This window comes from Pyxicephalus adspersus, chromosome 2, assembly GCF_032062135.1.
Source record: "Pyxicephalus adspersus chromosome 2, UCB_Pads_2.0, whole genome shotgun sequence".
Classification (NCBI taxonomy): Eukaryota; Metazoa; Chordata; class Amphibia; order Anura; family Pyxicephalidae; genus Pyxicephalus; species Pyxicephalus adspersus.
The window spans coordinates 62,921,397-62,943,505 of record NC_092859.1 but is presented as its reverse complement, the minus strand read 5'-3'; the positions used below and the strand labels follow the sequence as shown (position 1 = coordinate 62,943,505).

Genomic DNA, 22,109 nt, shown 5'->3' with positions numbered 1-22,109 from the left:
TCAGCCATTCAGCACCTGTACTCATTCCCCAGGGTGGGGTGGTGGAGATCTGGGAGTCTCCTTATTAAAGGGGGCTTCCAGAGTCCAAAGTCCTGATAAAAACATTTATAAAAGCCCTCATTGTTTTCAATAGAAGCTTTCATAAAAAGTTAAAAAACGCTTGAAAAAGCCTCCATTGAGTTCAATAGAAGCGGTTTCATGCGTTTTCCCGCATTTTAAGCGTTTTAATTTTTTAAACGTTGCAAGCAACATTTAAGATAACGCTCAAAAACGTGCCTGAAGGAAACGTCCTGGTGTAGATTAGCCCATTGGAATGCATGGGGACTTCAAACAAGGGCTTTAAAAGACTCAGGTTAAACGCTAGGGAAACAGTCCGTGTAGACTTAGCCCTAAACACACTGAAAGCTGTTTTTTTTGTAAAGGTAAGGCTGGGTCTACACGGACTGTTTCAAAAACGCATGTAAACATTCCTACCACGTTTATATGCATTTGTAAGCACTTTTACAAGCGTTTTAAAACTTGTCTTTTAAAACGCTACAAAACTCCTAGGCTTAGTCTACACCGATGTTTTCCTCATAGTAGGGTTAACCTGGAAAACGCCAAAAACTTGGGAAAACGCAGGTAAACTTCCATTGATTTTAATGTGGGCGTTTTCCTGCATTTTCACTTTCACTGCACTTGAAAAGTAAAAAGCTGGGAAAACGCGACATAGATGTTTAACACAAGCTTGCCTTTAAAATAGTAATAAAAGTGCCTACAAACACATATAAACGCAGTACAATTGTTTACATGCATTTTTAAAAACATTCATGTAGACCCAGCCTTATAAATGCCTATGACGTGTTCTACCACGTTTTACATAAGCGTTTATAAAAGTTTTACTTTTAACCCTTTCAGGGAATGAGTACAGGGGCACATAAAACTCCTTATTCATTCCCTGAAAGGGTTAAAAATGTGTAAAAAAAAAAAAAAAAGTAAGGATGTGAAAAATCTCGGGCTTAACCATCCTTGCAATTTTTTTTTGCCCGAGCGAAGGTCGGGCTTATCTGCAAGGAGGTTAAAACTAATGTTAAAGTATTTTATTGAATGTGTATGTTTTGTGTAACTTTTTTTACAGGTTATCTCACAATGACAGGATGATTCCCACGGCTGCATTCATAACATGAGCACAGCCCTGGGACTCCTGACAGTGTGGGATCCCCGAGCACTGGGGGGTAAATGAGAACATGTCTCCCTATTCACCTCTAGTGCTCCGTGATTGGCTGAGGAAAGGGAAATCCTGATGACGCTTGATGGAAGCTTTCATAAACAGCCTAAAACTACTTGTAAAAGCCTCTATTGAAGTCAATAGGAGCGTTTTCAAGAGTTTTCCCGCGTTTTCTCTCGTTTTCCTGCATTTACCCTGCGTGTTAATTTTAAAAACAGTTGCAAGGAACGTTCTTTATACAGCTAAAAAACCTGCCTAAAGGAAACATCCTGGTGTAGATTAGGTCATTGGTGTGCATGGGAATTTTAAACATGGACTTTTAAAGCCTCAGGTTAAATGCTGGGAAAAAACATCAGTATGGACTAGCATTTCCTTGAGGCACGTTTGTGGGCATTATCTATAACGCTGCTTGCAACGTTTAAAAAAATAAAATGCAGGTTTAACGCTTGAAAACGCCCAAAAACGCTTGATTTTAATGGGCTTTTTCCCGCATTTATAAGCACTTAAACGTTTTTTAGCATTTTAAAGGCAAGATTTAAGACACTAATAAAAGTGCATAAAAACGCATATAAATGCAGTAGGAACGTTTACATGCTATTTTAAAAATGTCCATGTAGACCCAGACTTAGGTACATTGCAGCCATTGCAGTTAAAAAAAGAGCATGAAGTCAAATAATGCAAAACCAGAAGCTGAAACATTGTTAAAAATTTTGTCTAGACAGAATCTGAGCAGGACACCTTGAACAGACAATTCATATTTCATTATTATTAATGAACTGTATTGATATAGCACCATTATATTTTACAGTGCTTTACATTAAAGTGTATCTAAACTAAAATCTTGGAAAGTACAGGTTGTTGTTTCCTAATTCCATAAAAGAAGAATGAAACAGTAATGGAAGGGTCTTTGTCACCTTAGGGGCTGCTAAGGACCCAAGATCAGTACTACTGGTAATCAAGTTGTAAGAGCCACATTGAAAATATACAAAACGATCCTATGGGTAGCATGGTGGCTCAAAGGTTAGCACTCTGGCCTTTGCAGTACTAAATCCCAGGTTCAAATCTCAGCCAGGACATTATCTGCATGGAGTTTACAGGTTCTTCCTATGTCCGTGTGGGTTTTCTTTGGGTACTCTGGTTTCCTCCCACATCCCAAAAACATGCAGTTAGGTTGATTGGTTTCCCCCCAAAATTAGCCTAAAGCTGCGTACACACGGCAAATTTTTCTCGCCCGATAATCGGTATCGGCCAATTATTGGGCGAAAATCTGCCGTGTGTACAGTCGGTCGTCGTCCATCGTCCGACGACCGTCCTGGCGGATCCATGGACGATGGACGACGACCGATCCTAATGAAAGGGAAGGGGAGAGCGCGCAGCAGGGTGCCGCTCCGTCGCTCTCCCCCTCCCCTCTCCATAGAGCATGAATGGTGCTGTATGTACAGCATTGTTCATGCATCGTGCAGTCTTTTCTCGTTGGAAAGGATCGTGCAAGATCCTTTCCAACGAGAAAAATTGCAGGTGTGTACGCAGCTTTAGACTGTATTAAAGATATATGAATGAGGTAGGGACATTGGATTGTAAACCCCTTTGAGGGACAGCTAGTGACATGACAATGGACTTTGTACAGAGCTGCATAATATGATGGCACTATATAAATACTGTGTATTAGTAATTTATTTTGACTTTGTGGCAGAAGACTGCAATTTCTCAGTAACAAGCTTATTCTGTATATTTGAATGGAGAAACTCCAAATTGGATATACAGGTAGTCCCCAGGTTACATATGAGATAAGGATTGTAGGTTTGTTCTTAAGTTGAATTTGTATGTAAGTCGGAACAGGTACATTATTTTAATAAATGCAATTAGGACAGATGTGTGTCTCAACACTTTATTAGGCATCGTGGTGTCAGTTACTGTATAAATCCTGATTGTGAGTTAATCACAAACAAAGCAAAAAAAAAAAAAAAACTTTATGGAGCCTACACATTCATTAACTTCTGGAGCAAGCTGTGCTTTAATATGCAAAAAGAAACATATGAAGAGTGTCTTGGTCATTAAAGAGTTACAAGACTTTGTTCACCTGTTTAGCAAGTCATGCAAACCACCCCTCCTCCCCCCTATCAAGGCTCTGTCCTGCACAGGAGTGAGTTGTCCTTTATTCAGGGACTACCTGTAGTCTCTTCGGTCCATTGCCAGGAAGCAGGGACAGATCAGCTACAAATTCTGCAGGGGAAGGCATGAGCATTTGAGGCCTCTGTGGTCAAAGTTAGGGGAAAAATGGGTGATGCCATGGCCATGAAATCACACGGACTCTAGAAAAGAACTCCTCTGACAAGGTAGACACACATGATGGACTAGGGAAGGTGGCCTAGATTCTAGAAGCAGTGAGCATGATTCCTGACAGCAGATGTGTATTCCAGGAGGCTCTACGACGGTAAAGGCAGAAGGGGCATCCTGGTAGTGGATAAGAGTCTACAGGAAGTAACCCTGTCACTATGAGTGGGCAGTAGAAATGGACCTAATATTGGAGCTCCAAATATCTGTGACAAGCAGGCGGGATCAGTGTCTAGTTTAATGTGGTCTTTATGCAGCATTCTAAGGTCAGAATTGATGGCTGCCTGGATAGCTACAATAAGATACACGTTAAATCTTCACCCTAATTAGGCAAAAAATAATGGTATGTGACCCCTCTCAGGCTGCAAAAGTAAAGACTAAATGCTAATTTAGCTTGGGGTGATTTAAAATGAAAGTATACCTATCTGACTTCTTACCCCCCCTTACACACACACACACACACACACCATAATATCTTAGTGTAACTGGAATGGTTGGGCTTTCTGGTGCTACCACTAGAGAGCTACCTAAAAGTTCTTTATAGCATGTTAAGCACAAAAACATGGAAAAATAAATAAATGTATTGTTGATGTATAGATGGATTTGTGTAAAGAAGTGTAGTCTGTGCCCTTGTGATCGTGTGTCCTGATCCCACACTTGTTTGGGTGGGAGTGACCTAAGAAGAAAGTTTTGGTTGTTTTGCCCTACCAGAAAGAAAGCATCTGGTAATATACAAAATATCTCATACTAATAAAAGCATGTTTTTATTAGTATAATGTAACAAGGATATTTGGCCAAAATGAGCTAGCAATAATCATGTAACAATGTGATTGGTTAAGATCAGTGTATAATTGTTAACTACAGATATCATAGAATTGAGTGATAACGCTGACATTTTCTGGATATGTGTAAAGAGATGGCAGCTTCTCCCTGCTTGACCCTTCCCAGTTAGAGGACTTGAAAATGTGCATGTCATGTGAGTTGTGTGATCTTGCTGTTGGAACTCTTGCGATTTTGGACCATTTTACGCATGCAAAAAAGATAAATACTAACTTTTAAATAAGCAGCAACTTTTTTGTGTTGTTCTTTAACCCTTCCTGTAATTTCACAAATACTTCCATCTTGTTACATTCAGTTTTAAGTGGGGTGGGGGAGGAGGCTTCATATTACCTGGGAGTCATTGCTAATAATCATGACCCAGGATGTTTGTACAGAGTATATGCAGTTATTATGGTCACAATAACCCTGACACTGTGTGTCACATATGTGACTTATTTTGAGATAACTGCTTCCTAAGGAACCAGATGCAGACATGTTCATGTGCTTTATGGCAATACGGACACACATATTCATACTAAATTTGAATAGGATGTTAGTTGTCAGAATATACCCAAATCTCCTGCATGGTGGCCAGCTTTAGCCAAACATTTCCAAATAAATAATGCTACAAAGAGCTATGCTTTTATTTAGATGCAGATAAAAGCACAAAGAATACACAACAATGTGTTTGTTTAAAGGTTTATTTTTTTGCTAATGAAGAAACCATATAAATATAGAACTGAATTTCTTTATACCAGACAACTAACCCTTAATTTTGACTGCAGTTGTAGCCAAAGTGACACAATATAATGTTCCATTATTTAAACAACCATTGATTTTCTACAAAAGGAAAACATGCAGTTTTATGGAAAATAAAAATCAACACATTGCTTTGTTTACCATGTGTATAATTTTTATTCAGTTATTATTCAATAATGTTTCTGAAAATAAATACATAGGCAGCTCAACTGAAGTTGTGAGTAAAACTAACTCTCATGTTGACCTTTTAGAGTAAACCTGAATCAAAACTGGGTAAGTGAGCAAACAATGACATGCAAATTGGAAAATGTAGCTTTTTTCTGCATTTTGAAGCCTCATCCAGCCAATAAGAATTTTCAAAGATTTCCTGCTGGCCCTTTAATGTGACCAACTTTCTGAACAAGTTATGAATGTGGGAACTTAGTACAACTTTCAAAGTAAACAACGTTTTTATTAATTATCAACTAAACTGTGTACATATGTACACATACAGATTTTTGCATTACATTTTGTGGCATGAAATTCTACCTGAGTTAATATGATTGTTTCTATCATAAACCTAATTTTTATGCCCAGCTTTGTGACAGGTTTCCTTTAACTGTAAACAAGAATAAAAACGTTGAAGCTAAAATAACAGGAGCATGCATAAAGAATACCGTAGGTATTACAGTGGGTGTATCAATTTATCATTGATAAATCATTATTAGGTGAATGTTCCTATGTGGCAAAGCTCAAACATTAAAGTGAAAGCACTAAAGACATGTTCTACTAGGTTTCTCAGCGGGGGGACTTGAACTGCTGAGAGAACCACAAAATTCAGTTTCACTTTTATTTACAATGCTTGAAATGCCAGAGGTCAGTAAAAGCATATTTTACAAAGGTAATTTCAGGCTTGTTTTAAAGATTATCTTCCGATTGTTAGGAATATGTTAATACCTAAATGATCATTACTTGACCACAGGTCAATTATAAAGCCCTCCGCTAACATCTGTGTCTGCAGAGGGAAGACCTTATGGCAGCCATTTTCTACATGACTTTTTTTATCCTACATTGTAGTCACCACACTGTCTACTGAATTCTTCCTCCTGTTGCATGAGTTTAGTTAGGAGCTATTTTTTTTTTCCTGGCACTGTTAGAACCCACCTTTGGAAAATGTTGGATATGCTGGTATTACCAATTTATCTGCTGTTAAACAATACGACAATCCCCACATTGGGCTTTTTACTGACAAAATTACATGCTTTCCATCCCAAATGCAGTACTAAGGTAAAAGCAGGATGATTTGTACTGATATGTTTTAGTTCTATAAATAGTAAACAGCAGAGCTGGAACAAGATGGCCTAAGAAGAAAAACTATAAAATGAGCTGTACCAGTATGACAAAGCCAGGTCCGTGTAAATAAATAGGTTTTATAAAAGGCAAAAAGGCACTTGACAGCCAAAGGCAAATTCAGTCTAATATCAGTGTTCTAGCTTCACAGTAGGATTGTATGTATATATTTTGTTTTACTCTGTTTTTGGAAACTTCTGAAAGAAAAAATGTATTGCCCTATAAGCTAGAAGAAATAAAAAATTGAAAGCCTGATTGTTTGAGGTTGTCAACACAGGATTTATATTCAGAATTTATAATGATGAGGTGTAGTGTTTCATAAATTTTCTTCTTGTCTATATAGGTAAAACAAAATTAACTTTTACACAATTCTTTAATAACAATGGACACGGAAAATTGTTGGGTTGGAACCCTTCACAATCAGCAGGAAATTAAATAACGTGATATATTTAAGCTTTCCAGTCCTCAGATGTGGTTGCTAAAATTGTTTTTTTTACCTTTATTGCCATCTGGTAGTCCTGAAAATCAGTGGTCCCCAACCTTTTATTGCTTATGGGCCACTAATTTCACAGACGCCGGACCGCGCAATCGCGGGGAGCTGTGTTTCACTCAAAAGAGAACTGACCCCAGAGACACAACCCGCCCACTGCCCTGAGCCTGTGATCAGTATGGGAGACATGGTCTTTCACCTGACCCTGCTGGGGGGTGCACCAGCTAGACCCGTGGCCCACCTGTCAGATGGCGGACCAGGAGTTGGGGACCCCTGCTGTAAATAACACACTTCAGGTCCCTAGGCAGTTGTTCCTCTACTGTACATTTTGCGTTATGGAGTGTGCAATGCTTGCACCCACAGTCTAGGCTAAAAATACACCCGCAATTGTTCATTTAGTTTACAAAAGAAAGGTAACGTCTTCAGCGCAGCTCACAATAATGACAAGGATACTGCATTTCTGGCAAGTTTAAAGTATTTTATATGCAAATTATATGAAATTGTTTTTGAAAAAATAAAATCTAAGAACTCATCTGAGGACTGGTAAGTCTCAATACAATACATTTATGTTATTAGGTTTAGTAGCACTTTTAAAATATCTGATTGTCAACTATGGGTTAAGGCATCCATTGTACATTATGCCAATAAGAACTAAAATCTAAAAAAAAAAAATCACAGGTGCTTATTTTTAGGACAATGGTTCACCTCTACATTGATTAGATTATCCCAGTTTTTTTCCCTTTAGTTAGCCCTAAGACTATTTGGCCTTAATTAGTAAAGAAACATTTAACCTATGTGAAAATACGATATAAGAGCTACATTTATGTATGTGCAAATAAAGACAAAATTAGTAGAATATCTAGATTTTCCTTTTTCATTCACATCAATCTTCATCTTCGAAAAAATCCTGTTCCACGACAACGCCAAGAAACAGGCTGAAAATAAATATACACAGTACAATTATCAATTTCCATTTGAGCAGGCTTTGTCCTAAGTAGGTTTAAAATGCAGCGTAAGAAAATATTATTCTGCAAAGATATTACACCAACCCAGATAGTACATTACCAAGTTAACCACCTAGCCGTTAAGCCCGACCTTCATACGGGCAAAAAAAAAAGGCTAGGATGGTTAACCTCGTATTTTTGTCGCATCCATACTTACCTGGTCCCGCTGTGCTCATCCAGCGTCGTTTTCGTATTCCAGCGTCGTCCTCCGTCCAAAAAAATTCATGAAAAACAGTGGATCACTTTTGGTACAGAAATCTAGACCTCAGTGTAACGCTCAGGTGGTTAAATGTTAAGAGGAGAAAGAAGTTTGTGAAGTGGTGGATAAAGACTTGGGGTGGAAACAGACTCTGAAGCCCTGTACAAGTGTCAGATTTCTGTAGCTGGAATCTTTTGTGATTGTTTCCAGTTACAGGTGAATAAATGAGCGCTGTACACACAGCATTGTTCTGTTCAAAAAAGAGGGAAGGGGCAACAACCAAGCGGCATCCTGTTCTGCTCTCATCCATAGGAAAGTACAGCAATTATTCCTGCTCGGTCGTGCATCAGTGATGGCAGGGAACAGTTGTACATATGCTACATTTTTGCCCGAGACGATAACAACTTGTTGTTTCAGGCCACAATCATGTAGTGTGTGTACATAATTTTAAAGGAACAGAGTTAGGCCCCTGTTTACCCATCACCCTCCCCCCCCCCATTTTTCAAAGGACTGCTACTATTTTGTTCTAATGAGAAATTCACATATTGGTAATATCCCCACCTCACATGTCCTCTTACAATTTTCATTCACTTATTAGACATATATCAACTGTGACCAATGCAAATAAGCTGATGCCATAACCAAAAGTTAATTGGTTTTGGCCCCTGTACTGAAGAGTGCCCTACGGTCCATGTTGTTCACCATCAGTGTTGAAAAAAAAGCCATGCCATGACTCCATCTCCATGGTTTGTCAGTTCAAGCATTACTTTTTACTCAAACTAACTTTTGTCACACATTCTTCTCAACTGACAAAATTCTGGAGCTCCTTTTGGGATGCTTCATCAATAGTTATTTTGTTACAATTTACTATCAAAGGATCTACTATACTATACTATATACTACTAGTTTACAACATAAAGAATTAAAATGTCCCAGAGCAAGGACTCAAAAAAAAAAAAAAAAAACCACAGAACACTTCAAATATCAGAAATGTGAATTATTTTATCTTCATAGCGTGTTTTGTTACAAATTTCCGCTTCATCGGATAGAAACAATGCAACAAAGACAAGGAAACAATGCAATATGCAAAGAACATACAATAATTTAAACCAACAATAAGAAAATATATAAATTTTAGAAAATGCCCAGGACTATGTATAAAATGGCAAACAAGGTAGAGGAAAATTCAAGTATAAATACCTGAATACAGTGTCTTACGCCATCAAGTTTTTACATGCTGTATTCAGGTATTTATATCAAAAATAAGTGGCGTGTGCTGCTCTCGCTTTAGCGATTGTTGCTTTTGGTCTCCTTATAAAGGGGGAATGACAAATAGAATTACTATTCTGAGAACCACCATTATATAGCACCATGGTACCTGTGTCCATATGAAGGGTTAACAACACACTTGAGGCAGATAGGATTATCATGCTAAAATAGGATTATCATGCTAGGGATTATCATTATTTAGCACTATGGAACCTGTCTTACATTTTGGAACTTATTGGGATATCATTCCATTTTATAGCTGGTGGTATATTGGTGGTATTGTTTTCCTTCCCTATGCAGTGTTCTCCCCAGAAATTTTTTTCAGCCGGGTGGGGGGAAACTGTAGCCGGGTGGTAAAAAAAAAAGTGGGAGGGGCAAGACACAGCAAATTTGGAGCTCCTAGGTATTTATGCCATAGGTATCCAGTAACCCCTGCTATTGTGTCAGTGTTCTACCTGCTCCCTATACTTTGTTCTAACTTTCTAATGCCTGGCTTGTTAGAATGTACACTTTTTTCCATTTTTTTGTATTATACCCTAACAGTCCAGTGCTGTGTATTTTAATCCAACTCCCTAGAGTTCCAATCATAAGTTTTAATAGTGTAATACTTTGTAGTAGTGTAATATTGTGAACAACATGGCTTAACAAATTAGGCTTAGTTCACTTTGGCAGTAAAAAAAATGCCCCTCCTGAGTGACTACTTCTTGGCAACTGCTGGGCACCTGGGATTCGTAACCAGTGATAACTGCTGGGCACCTGGGATTGGTAACAGGCGGTAAGTGCTGGCCTTTTCAGGCCTAGCAGTTTTTCAAGCACCATTGGTTCCTGGCGAGAGAACATGAGGGGTAAACGCAGCAAATGCAACCTTACTGCCAATGTGAATTCAGCCTAACTTCAGATGTCACCTCCTATCGCCATACCTAGGTAACACAAAAAGCATCATGCATGTGATCCAAGATAGGGGTAGGACAGACAACAGACAGGGTAGGACAAAAAGGTCTTGTGAAATTTATCCACCCGCAGTATAATCGCTGTGTATGTAAAGTCTGCTTGTCAGATTCTGCAGCCTAACAACTCATTGTGTTCAATTCTTTAGATTTCCTAAATTGTTGGTTGTAATTACCTAAATTTTTACGGTACACAGGGGACTCTCATAGCTACTAATACCCAACATTTCTTTTTTTAATTTCAAGAATTTCAAAATATGGGGATCACGAGTTTAAAAACTTGTGGAAATTGGAAGATTTTGGTTGATGTTTTGTAAGAAAGTGCACCTAGGAGCCCAAAATGGAAAATGCAAAATAAGGACCCCTGGGGCCACTTACATGGCATTGGGGTGGCCCCCCTAAATATTTTACCTACCTTTCACCAAACTATAACTGTAATACTATGCTGACCTTTCTGCTTCTGTTCTTTGAATCCCAATTTATCTGGAATGGGGAGGTGCAGGAAACTGAAAATGTAGATGCAAGTGGGGAACAGATGTATAAATCCCTAAAATTTCATTAGCATGGCATCATTAGAACATAAAAACCCCTGCCCATCAAACTGTCTGCTTCCCTACAATGAAACCCAATTTCTCTGGAACAGAGAGGTGCAGGTAAACAGAATTGAAGGGGCAAGTGGGGGACACTGGTGGCTAACACCCCCCAAACTTTCATCTCAATGGCATCAATACATAATGTCTGCCCATCAAAACAAGCTGCCCTGTTACACATGACTTACCCTACCAGTACCTAAATTTCGTTTTGATGGGCAGAGTTTTTTTTTGATCAAAATATGCCATTGTGATAAAACTTTGGGAGGTGTTATCCACAGATGTTTCCCACACATTTTAAGTTTCCTACACCTCCCCATTCCTGAGAAATTGGGTTTCCAGTGTTAGAAGTGGGCAGTAATGTGTAACAGGGCAGTGTGTTTGCCATAGTAACGAAATTTTAGTGTGGGGGGGTTATCGAAAATTGTCCCCACCCCACCCCCACACCTACATTCCAGGGAAATTAGGGTTCAAAGAAGAGAAGCAGACGGGGTAACATAGTATGACAGTTATAAATTTGTGATAGATAAGTATAACTTTAATTAATGATTCATTCTCTGAATGGTCTAAGGTTACCCCAGGGTTCAGTGTTGGGACCTTTACTGTTTAACGTCTTCATAAATGATAGAGTTTGGGATTAAAAGTACCATTTCTGTGTTTGCAGATGACACCAAACTATGTAATGGAATTAAGTCCATACAGGATGTCTATAATCTACAAGCAGACCTAAATGTACTGTTTGATTGGGCAGCCAAGTGGCAAATGACATTTATTATAGCTAAATGTAAAATTATACACTTAGGAGCTAACAACATGCATGCTTCATACTGTCTAGGGGGAATACATTTGGGGGAGTAGGAAATGGAAAAGGATCTGGGGGTTCTGGTAGATCATAGACTTGATAACAGCATGCAATGCCAAGCTGCAATATCTAAAGCTAGCAAAGTACTTTCTTGTATTAAAAGAGGATTAGACTGCAGAGATGGAGACATAATCCTACCCCTGTCCAAAGTATTGGTCAGACCACATCTGGAATATGCAGTCCAGTTTTGGGCAACAGTTCACAAAAAGGACATTGTGGAATTAGAGAGAGTACAGAGAAAGGGAACTAAATTAATAAAAGGAATGGAGGAGCTAAACTATGAGGAGAGAATAGCTGAACTGAATCTATTCTCCCTTGAGAAGAGACGTTTAAGGGGGAATATGATCACCCTGTGTAAATATATAAATGGTCCATATAGAGAACTCTCTTCCCCATCATTCACTTTGAGATCATTACAAAGAACAAGAGGGCACTCTTTGCGTTTGTAGGAAAAGAAGTTTAAGCTCCGGATAAGGAAGGGATTCTTTACTGTGAAAATGTGGAATCGACTCCCTCAGGAAGTAGTTTCAGCAACTACTATAGATTGCTTTAATGAAAAGCTAGATGTTCTAGAAGCACAGAATATAACTGGGTATTAAGGCTTTAAAGTAAAAATAACAGTGATTGTTGATCCAGAAAACATCCGATTGCCTCATGGAATCAGGAAGAAATTTTTTTCCCCTGTTGAAGCAAGTTGTACCAGGGTTTTTTTTTTTGTCTTCCTCTGGATCAACTTATATGGTCTTATAGGGTTTTACCACCTTGCCGTTAAGCCCGACCTTCGTTCGGGCACAAAAAAATTGCAAGGATGGTTAACCCCGAAATTTTTCCCATCCTTACTTACCTGGTCCCCTTGTGCTCATCCAGCGTCGTTTTCGTATTCCAGCGTCGTCCGTCGATCTCCCTCTCCAGCGTCGGGTGCCAGCGGGACCGGTAAGATGCCAGCTGGCATCTTGTGTTCCGCCGGCCGGCATCTTGTGTTCCGCCGCCCGGCCGGCGGGACACAAGATGCCGGTCGGCTTCTTACCTGGTCCCGCTGATCGTCCGACGTCCTTCTCGTTCCAGCGCCGGGTGCCTTCTGAAACGAGAAGCCGTCCGGCGGAGAAAAAAAAAAACGGACGGCTCCTCCCTGCGTACGTGATGACGTCGGCGCATGTGCGGGAAATTCAAATTGAAACTCATCCATTCATTTTGTATTGGATTCAATACAAACTCCTGTATTGAATCCAATACAAAATAATTCAAATAAATACAAAGTGTGTAATTGGTAAATTCAAACTGTCATTTTGTATTGGATTGAATACAAACTCCCGTATCCAATCCAATACAAAAAATAAAAAAAATAAAAAAGTAAATAACCTGGAAATTCAAATTTATATTTTGTATTTAATTGGATACAAACTTGCGTATCCAATCCAATACAAAATAATATAAAATTAATACAAAGTACATAACTGGTAAATTCAAACTCTCATTTTATATTGGATTGAATACAAACTCCTGTATCCAATCCAATACAAAAAAATAAAAAAATAAATAAAATAAAAGTAATTAACTTGGAAATTCAAATTCTTATTTTGTATTGGATTGGATACAAACTCCCGTATCCAATCAAATACAAAATAATTCAAAACAAACCCCAATAAATACAGAATCAAAGTTTTAAAAATTGCCACTTATTCCCTGGATGGCTAGTGTGTAACACTGTGTCTTATCTTACCTTTGCTGATCTTCGCCTAATTTTGACCATTTGCTGCCTGCTTTGACCTCTGCCTGGACTCCGACATCTCTGCCTGCCGCCTGCCCTGACCTCTGCCTGGACTCTGACATCTCCGCCTGCTTTGACCTCTGCTTGGACTCTGACATCTCTGCCTGGACCTGGACATCACCGCCTGCCTGACCCCTGCCATGGCTTCAAGCTTTGTTTATGTAGTCATGTTTAAGCTGATTTTTGTGTTTTTCCTTAAATTTTATTAAAAGTAATTTTTTTTTTTAAATGATTGTGTGTTTCAAACATTTTTTATATTCATAATATCTACTAGAACCCCTGTTCGGACATATTTCTGTAAGTTACAGGTCTACAATTTAAAAAAAAAATTTCATGAAAAACAATGGATCACTTTTGGTACAGAAATCTAGACCTCAGTGTAACGCTCAGGAGGTTAAATCTGGGATATGTTTATTTCCCTAGAGGTTGAACTTTTGGTTGTCCCCCCTAGAGGTTGTCTTTTTTCAACCTAACCTACTATGTAACTATGTAACTTTAGGGGCCCTTCCCCAATGCTTCTTTCTATGTAAGTGGTCCCGGGGATCCCCAATTTGCATTTATGATTTAGGACTCCAAGACGCACTTGGTTTTAATACTGCAACCCCAATGTTGTATTTTTACAAGATTTTACAATTCTGATCCCCATATCATGAAATTTGTAAAAGCTGGGGTGCTAAAGTTGTCAATGGTGCTAACTATAAGTGTTCCTTGTGCACTCTGAAAATTTCAAGTCATTATGACATACAGTTTAGGGGATATGAAAGTTTATACACAGAGAGCTGCAAGGCTGAGAAATGTGTCATGCTGCATTTACACACACTGCTCTGATGACATCATTACATACGCCCACTAGGCGGAGACATTGTTTGCACGATGTTACTTTTTTTTTTTTTCAAAACTCTCGGCAAAGCTATGAGAGGGGGAGGGACAGCCTGTGTCCTGATCTCTTCATAGCTGTGCTGAGCTCTTCTCACTCTGCCCAGCTATCAAATCATATCAGCGGAGAAAGGAGCGAGCAGAGCAGTCTCTCCAGTGTCCGTTCAGAGCTGCTGAAAATGTCCCGGGCGAAATAATCACAGCAGGTGGGCGGCCCGCCCCCCAAAAACGGGTGGGGGATAACTATGCTATAGAGATTAAGGACCTGCAATCAAGGGACATCTAGTCATTTTGTTTGCGATAATCCTTTGGGCATTTTAAGTTCCTCTACCATTTTTAACACTGTCCTAGGCATTTTCTATACATTTATTTTCTCATTGTTGTTTCAAAACATTGTATGTTTTCTTTTTTAAGTTATTGTTGCATTGTTTCCATCTGATGAAGTCGAAACATGCTGAAAAACATACCATAGAGATACTTAGTGCATATTTTTGACATTCAAAGTTTGAAATGGTCTGTGTTTTTTGACTACCTGCTCAGGGACATTTTTGCACATTTAAACAAGCATTTAACCTTTTGCTCTCTAAAGCAGCTTCAGGAGTTCAGTTTCTCCTTAGACCTGGTGTTCAGATAACAATATGTGTAAATGTGAGACTACAATTTCAAGCAATTTAAACTCAAAGACATATACATACCTATTAAAACATTCTGAAGAAGGGTCGTTAAAATGATGGTATGGATTTGCTCTAGACAACATGTTCATACATAGCCAGCAGAAGTACTGATTGCACCCAGTGCAGGTCATTTTGTTGCACCCATCTATTTTCTGTAGGAAAAAAAAAAAAACATTTTAATATTTGTCTTCTAAAACGAAAACACCAACTAACAACATTACCTATTTACTATGTTGCTCCTTTCAAAAAGAGCCAAAGATAGACAGTCACACATGCCCATTCAAGCAAAGCATAAAATTGAATGGTAAAATACAGTACATTTGCAGAACATACCGGATTATAAATGCATATGCATATGTACCTACTTTTAACTGGGGGAAAACAAAAACACAGTAAAAACCCAAGAATAAACCTAGGCACAAAATCACATGGGCTTAGTGATTCCCCACCTCCTTGTTTACGGGTTGAAGTATGTTGTACTTTTGAGTTGGGAATGATGGGTCACTTGCATTAATGATCTTTTGTGCATTATTGTTGGCCATTTGTAGATGGTGCTGTGTCCTTATGTAAAGAGTCTGTCCATTTTGAGGACATCCATCCAATGGGGACACAATGCCATTAAATGATGTGTCTCTGATATAAAACAAGAAAATTTTTCAAATATTTATGTTTATATGAGTGTGCATTATTGTTGGGCAACATGTGAACTGTATCAAACTCTAATAAGGTCATGGATTGCAAGATTTGGTATACACTTTACATGAAGGCACAGCACCATTAGGTGGTGTGACCTGCAAATAAACCAAGATTCTGTCACACATACATCCTCCTCTCTAAAGTGCCAGCTCCTCTCTCCTGTACCTGCGGGCAGTTATGAATCCAGGTGCCCCTGATCGTCCACATTTAATCTACATCGTCCCTCCCAACGGCCAATCAGGAGATAGCTTCTTTATGGTCCCTGGCTGTTTAGCTGGCTCAGACATATTGCTCAGTGTTCAAGCAAGGTATCCTTTAGACTAGTTCTGAGCCGCCTAGCTCTGCTTAACTGTTTCCTGCTAAGCTGCTGCCTGATTGACCGTTTCCCTGCCACCTCTTGTTTTAACCCCTTGTTATCCAGTCTGCTGTTTCCCTGCCTGTTTCCTTGTGCAGTTCGTGTCTTTCTGTTCCAGTGTCCCCAGCATCTTCCTGTTTCTCCTGAGTTTCCCTCTGCCTTCGGTGACCCATGTCATTCGTGCCTCCAGTCTCTGCCTGTGTCTCCTATACATAGCATCTCTTAATGGTTACATCTCTCAGATTCAATACCATTCAAAAAAACAGTTTACACTTAAGCCAACAATCTTTAGAAAGCTGAACTTTATTATGTAACCAAAGATCAAGAATACAGCCACGCAAAGAACTGACAATACTAAAAAGGATTTTCATGGCCTGGCTGTAATAGGTTCTCAATCTCAGTAAGTGCAGTAGGCTCAGCATGCTCTACTAATACACGGTATAATTTACACTCTTATAGTTATACCACTCTATCAACATGTTTTCCCTAAAGAAGAGACTGAAATCAATGTAATATACTAGCCACTGAATATACATGTTACACAGATGGGCTTAATGTGAATCAGGCATTTCAAACAGGGGTTTTGTGGGCTGCATGTAGCCAACCTTTTCCTTCAGCATTCCTCAGTGGTTTAAAAGAAAACTGTATGTACTGTATAAAATATGTATATGGCATATTTCCAGACAAGTCACCTATTGGCTAAATAGTTTTCCTTGTAGTTTGAACCAAGATAAAAGGACAAGGAATTTACATTTTTAGTGAAATACTTCTAAATGCTTGTCTACTTAAGGGATTAAAATAGTGCAGCTTCCATTCAGGAATCAGCTTAAGGGGGATATAGTGAAACATATTAGGAACAGAAAAGAGAATGGGTCTAGAAAAAAAAAAAAGGATGTATGCCTTAGCCAGTCTGGTATGGCTTTGTAAGACTGAGGCTACTTGCCTGAATGTAGGTTCCACAACGAGGACAGGGCTTAGAGTTTTGCTCCAGCCACTCCATACTACCCAGTTCTTCCACAGCTTTCTGGAGGACTCGCTTCCCATATCTTTTTTCCAAAAATTTCTTACCATTCTCATCGGCAATCATATATTCATCACGCAATTTAAGTAGTTTCTCTAAAAAAAAATGAAAAAAATGAAAAAAAAAAAAAAAAAACGAATTAGGTAGTGTTTAAGAGGAAGAGGGGAGGATGAGCAAGCGGCATCCTGCTGTGCTTTTCTCCAGGCCTTTATCAATGCTCCATGGCAGATTGAGGAATGACATCAGGTGACCGCCGTACACATATCAGCACAACCATTCACCTCAGGTGATAATCATCTGATGTGTTCACATAGCCTAAGTGTTGCTGTATTCATTCTCCATCTTTACACCAACTTCCTGTCTACATCTGTGCACTCCAGTGATGCCTGCATGGCTGGGTGGATTTTCTGATGTTGACAACAGTGCACCATTGCTGCATGTGTTTGTGTGCACAGTGACCTTCATGGCAAGTATTTAGTATGTAAATCAAAAAGATTGAAAATTATCTTTAAAATTACATTATATAAATGTTAAAGCTTATATACAATTTCAGTGACTAGGTTAACATATACTTGATTTTCCTGAAAAAAAACTAATTAAAAAAAAAAAGAATATGCAGCCCCATGGGTTCTTAAAGCATTTTACAGCAAGAAAACAAATTTCATAAAATGCTTTGGGAATAATTTGCTTTTTCAAAGCCCATCATTTAAACATTGGAAACCGAACTTCAGGAGTAAGTGTGTAAGTACTGCCTGAGGCTCCAAAGCTGGACCTTTTGCCTTTTACTGGAACCCCATAATCTGCTGTCACAAAATGCCAATTATTTATGCATACCACAGGCTTCTAAGCAATTGGGCTACCTGAATCAGGAAGTTGCCAGATAGTAGGCTGCTAAAACAAAATGTGGGTTAGGTTAGGAGGCAAGTTAATAATTCTATTAGAATTAGAAAAGATGAGTTTAGAAATTTTTACTACCTTTAGTTTAGATTAGTTTACTACCTCTACTTTCATAAACACACCATGCGAGTACAGTGTTGGACCCCCTTTTGCCTTTAGAATTCTACATTTTTTTGTGGCATAGATTTACCAAGGTGCAGGAAACATTCCTCAGGAAATGTTTTTTTCCAAATTGCTTTTATACAATTTGGCGAGTCTGTGTGAACTGTAGCATTAAGTGTCTGATCTTAGCTGACAGGAATGGCACCTGGTGTGGTCTGCTGTAGGCTGCTTCAAGGTTTGATGTATGGTGAATTCAGAGATGATCTTCTGCATACCTCTGTTATAACAAGTGGTTATTTTTATTACAGGTATTCCTCACTTAACAACTTACCTGCTTACTGAAAGCTCACAATTATAACTGGCTCTCCGTCAAATACACTGTACAAGAACTGTGTAGGCTTCTCTTCTTCAATCTTTTGGGCTCCATTCTCTGTACCTTTCTCCATACTGATCTTTACACTGACACACGCTGCAGACTGGCCGTTTTACGGTGTTCCTCATTTCCTATGAGATCGTAGGAACTAAAACTGATTGTTAAGTAAGGAGTATCTGTACTGATAACTATTAGCTGGAACCAGTCTAGCATTAACAAGGCATTTTTGGCCTGGGTAACTGCCTCTCACTGAATAATTTCTCTTTTTCTGTATTTTCTTTGTAAACCTTAGAGATGGTTATGCATGAAAATCCCAGCAGATCAGCAGTTTCTAAAATATTTGTACCTGCCCACCTGGCAGTAACAACCATGCAAAGTCACCTAAATCACCTTTTATTGCTTGATTTGATTTTTAGCAGGTCGACAATGTCCACAAATGTTTACATTGAATTGCTGCAATGTGACTGGCTTATTAGATAGTTGATACCTAACAAAGTGACTGTTATGTGTACAGTATGTATGAATGTATAATCATCTACATTAAAGAGAAACTATAGTAGTTAGAGTAGGAGTAAATTCTGCTGATTTAGAAGAGGAAAAGAAAGTAAAGAAAAAAAAAACTATACATTTAATTGAAGGCTTTCTTCACAGTATAGTATGCAGTTTAGGAACACTGGCCCGACATATAATCTACTTTCACTTACTTTACAGTAAGTTTTATTTTATTTATCACAGTAGAGCACAACTGAAGAATTATAGCACATTTCATGCTACAGTGTAGGTACAAACAACAGAACTCGTTAAAATCTTTCCATTGCTAACAGTGTATGCTTGATGAAAAAGGCATTAACACTATGTATGTTATTCACTATATTGTCACTATTAAGTGACAAAGAAAATGTGATCAATTCTGCAATAATGTAATCCCTCTGAAGAGGCCACTACAGCGAAAATGAATCAAGTATATGGTGTTGGACTCCTGTTTAATGGTGCAATGAGGACCTGTCTAGCTTGCACCTCTCTCAAAAGATCTCTCAAATGGACGTCACTATTTAAAACATTCACTCCTAATCCACCAGTATAAGATTTATTTCCTTTGACTGTGGAAATGGTGAGGTATCCATTGGACATTCTTGCCTGTTGCTAATGCATATCGATTATTTAAATCCAACCACATATCTACCCATCTGCTACTACTGAACATGCTTCAAAATGGTAGAATCATTATGAAATGCAAAGTTTAGTGTAGTAAAATGCTAATTTTGCCTAGCTAGAAGCAAAAAATTTAAAAACCAGATCAACCATTTAAAAATAAAGTCTGGAGCTTCCCTTTCTTGAAGACACAATAATGTACACTCGTCACCATTATTTTTCTGTCTTCTGTTAGAAATAAATTCACTGATGTCTGGAGTATTGAGGCGTGGTCAACATTGTTACAGTGCATTAACACAAGATTTCAGAGTACATGGCAGTGCACTAATGTCCACACTACCACAACACAGTGTGAACCCAGCCTAGGACACTTTTGAAAAAAATCACAGGAAAGAACAAGCCTTAAGCCTATTCTAGAGTCATGCTTTAAACAGGGTAGTAGAAAATAATAGGAAAATATATTATAGAAATAGATGCCATAAACACATCCTGTTTTTTTTTTTTTTTTTTTTTTTTTTTTTAACAACCAACATAGACCTACCCGCTGTTACTTTGCATGGAGAGACTCCATGGTAGGTCATTCTACAAAGGGTACAAAACGCATGCCGACAACTTGTGCAAATACCCATGGTGCACCCTGGCTCTTGCATTACAGGGGTCTGACAGCTGGGCCGAGGACAATAAACAACATCAGTCATCAGATCCAAGCTAGACTTCAAGAGGAGATGATCATAGCGGCTAAACAATTGTTCTCCTACAAGTTCCTTTACCTGCAAAGTACACAAATGTACATAATTACAGAGCATAAATATCAACAGTTTACATACTCTTACATTTTCTGTGGAAAGTATTATATATTCTGTTGAAATTTTAGTTTTGGAAAAAGTAGGGAAAGATTAGACTGTCAAATGTTTATTGCTATGACCCTCTGGGGAGATTCACCCCATTTATTAGTTCTAGTGCTCATTGGTATTACAAGAGAAGGTTAGGGGACCCAACATTTTGGGCTGCTATCAGGGCAATAAGTAATGAAACAAGTGTCCAATTGGGGACATTTGTTTATTTTGATGAGATCTCATTTACACTTGCAGCTTTAGAATAGAAAGTGAAGCAAAAATCTTCCTAGCCAGGTGCAGACAGCAAATAAAAACCTGTCATTGCCTTTTGGGTATTTCTTCAAGATGTGTGCAATAATCAAAAACAGGAAAAAAAATCCATGGCTTGCTGTCCTGTAAAAGAATTGATGTCATATGATTGTTGATGGAAAAAAAACTTTTTGTAAAGTGGGGGAAGCCAAGGGTGAGTGGTGTCCAGTTGCGCGCTTCTCCACAGGCGGATTGATGTTGGGGGACAGCTGTACTCATATCAGATATTCCAACGAGATGAGCATGACCAGTTGTCTCTGGTGATTAGAATTAGAACTATTTTACCTCTTTTCAAAACAGTATACCACTAGACAGCTAGCTACTGGTTTCCAATTTTTTAGGTTTATTAGCACCGACCAGAATATTCGTGTTCAGGCTGCATTTTAAAATTCTAGAACAAGGGTGTCCAACCTACGGCCCACAAAACATATACCCATTTATAAACCTTTTTAGTGTCAGTGAGTGCCATAGAAATGTGATATTTTTAGGGTACACAGGGGATCCAGAGAGCTGTTACTAAACCAAATTTCAGCCCCCTGAGCATAAGTTTCCAGATATGGACACAAGCATATAATTCTAATAACAGTCAGGGATATTTTCACATTAAGGGGGGCTATTTCAAAACCAGGGTCTCCAAATTGGGTTTGCATGTTAGGGACCCCCCGGGGTCACTTACATGGCAATGAGCATTAGGGTACTGTCAATTTATTTTTATATACTTGCCTGCTCACAAAACTTTAAGACTGCGTTCAGACTGGCGGTGAGGTTGCTGTGACCCTCAATTTTTCAGGAGCAGAGGCATGTTGGCAACTGGAAATGTGGGAGCCAGTAGGAAATGCCTTTTGTCCCCCCACCCCCAAAAAATGTTATACCCATCATATAATGCTACCTTGTCAGCTATCCCCTTACTCTCTATGAACTCCAACTTCTCTGTAAGAAAAGGAAAATGTGACTGCAAGTGCAGGACTATAGTGGCTAACCCCCCCCCCCCCCCCCTAACATTTCATCATTACGGCGTCATCGCAATATACAAAAATTATGTCTATCATACCGTGCTACACTGTCACACATATCTGGCCATATACCTTCTGTGAACCCCAATTTCCCTGGAGTGGGGAGGTGTAGGGACCTAAAGATGTGGTAGTAAGAACATGTACCCCTTGGCTATCTGTCACATGAACTGCATTTCTCTGGAAGTATCCATCGAAGAGATTTTGGGGTACAAAGAACGATAGCGGCCC

At 38.8% G+C, this 22,109-nt stretch overlaps 1 protein-coding gene across 4 annotated transcripts in view; it reads right to left on the bottom strand.

The window, feature by feature from the left end:
* Window positions 1-5,047: 5,047 nt before the first annotated feature.
* The window catches only part of RNF14 (ring finger protein 14), a 33,627-nt gene continuing 16,565 nt past the window's right edge, over window positions 5,048-22,109 (bottom strand). For all 4 annotated transcript variants that reach the window (XM_072400889.1, XM_072400887.1, XM_072400890.1 and 1 more), the window contains 4 exons: window positions 20,265-20,493; window positions 17,122-17,294; window positions 15,149-15,279; window positions 5,048-7,873 (listed from right to left, as the gene is read on the bottom strand). In XM_072400889.1, the coding sequence (XP_072256990.1) occupies window positions 7,822-7,873; window positions 15,149-15,279; window positions 17,122-17,294; window positions 20,265-20,493 (585 nt within the window). In that variant the 3' untranslated portion in view covers window positions 5,048-7,821. The remainder of the gene's footprint in view (window positions 7,874-15,148; window positions 15,280-17,121; window positions 17,295-20,264; window positions 20,494-22,109) is intronic.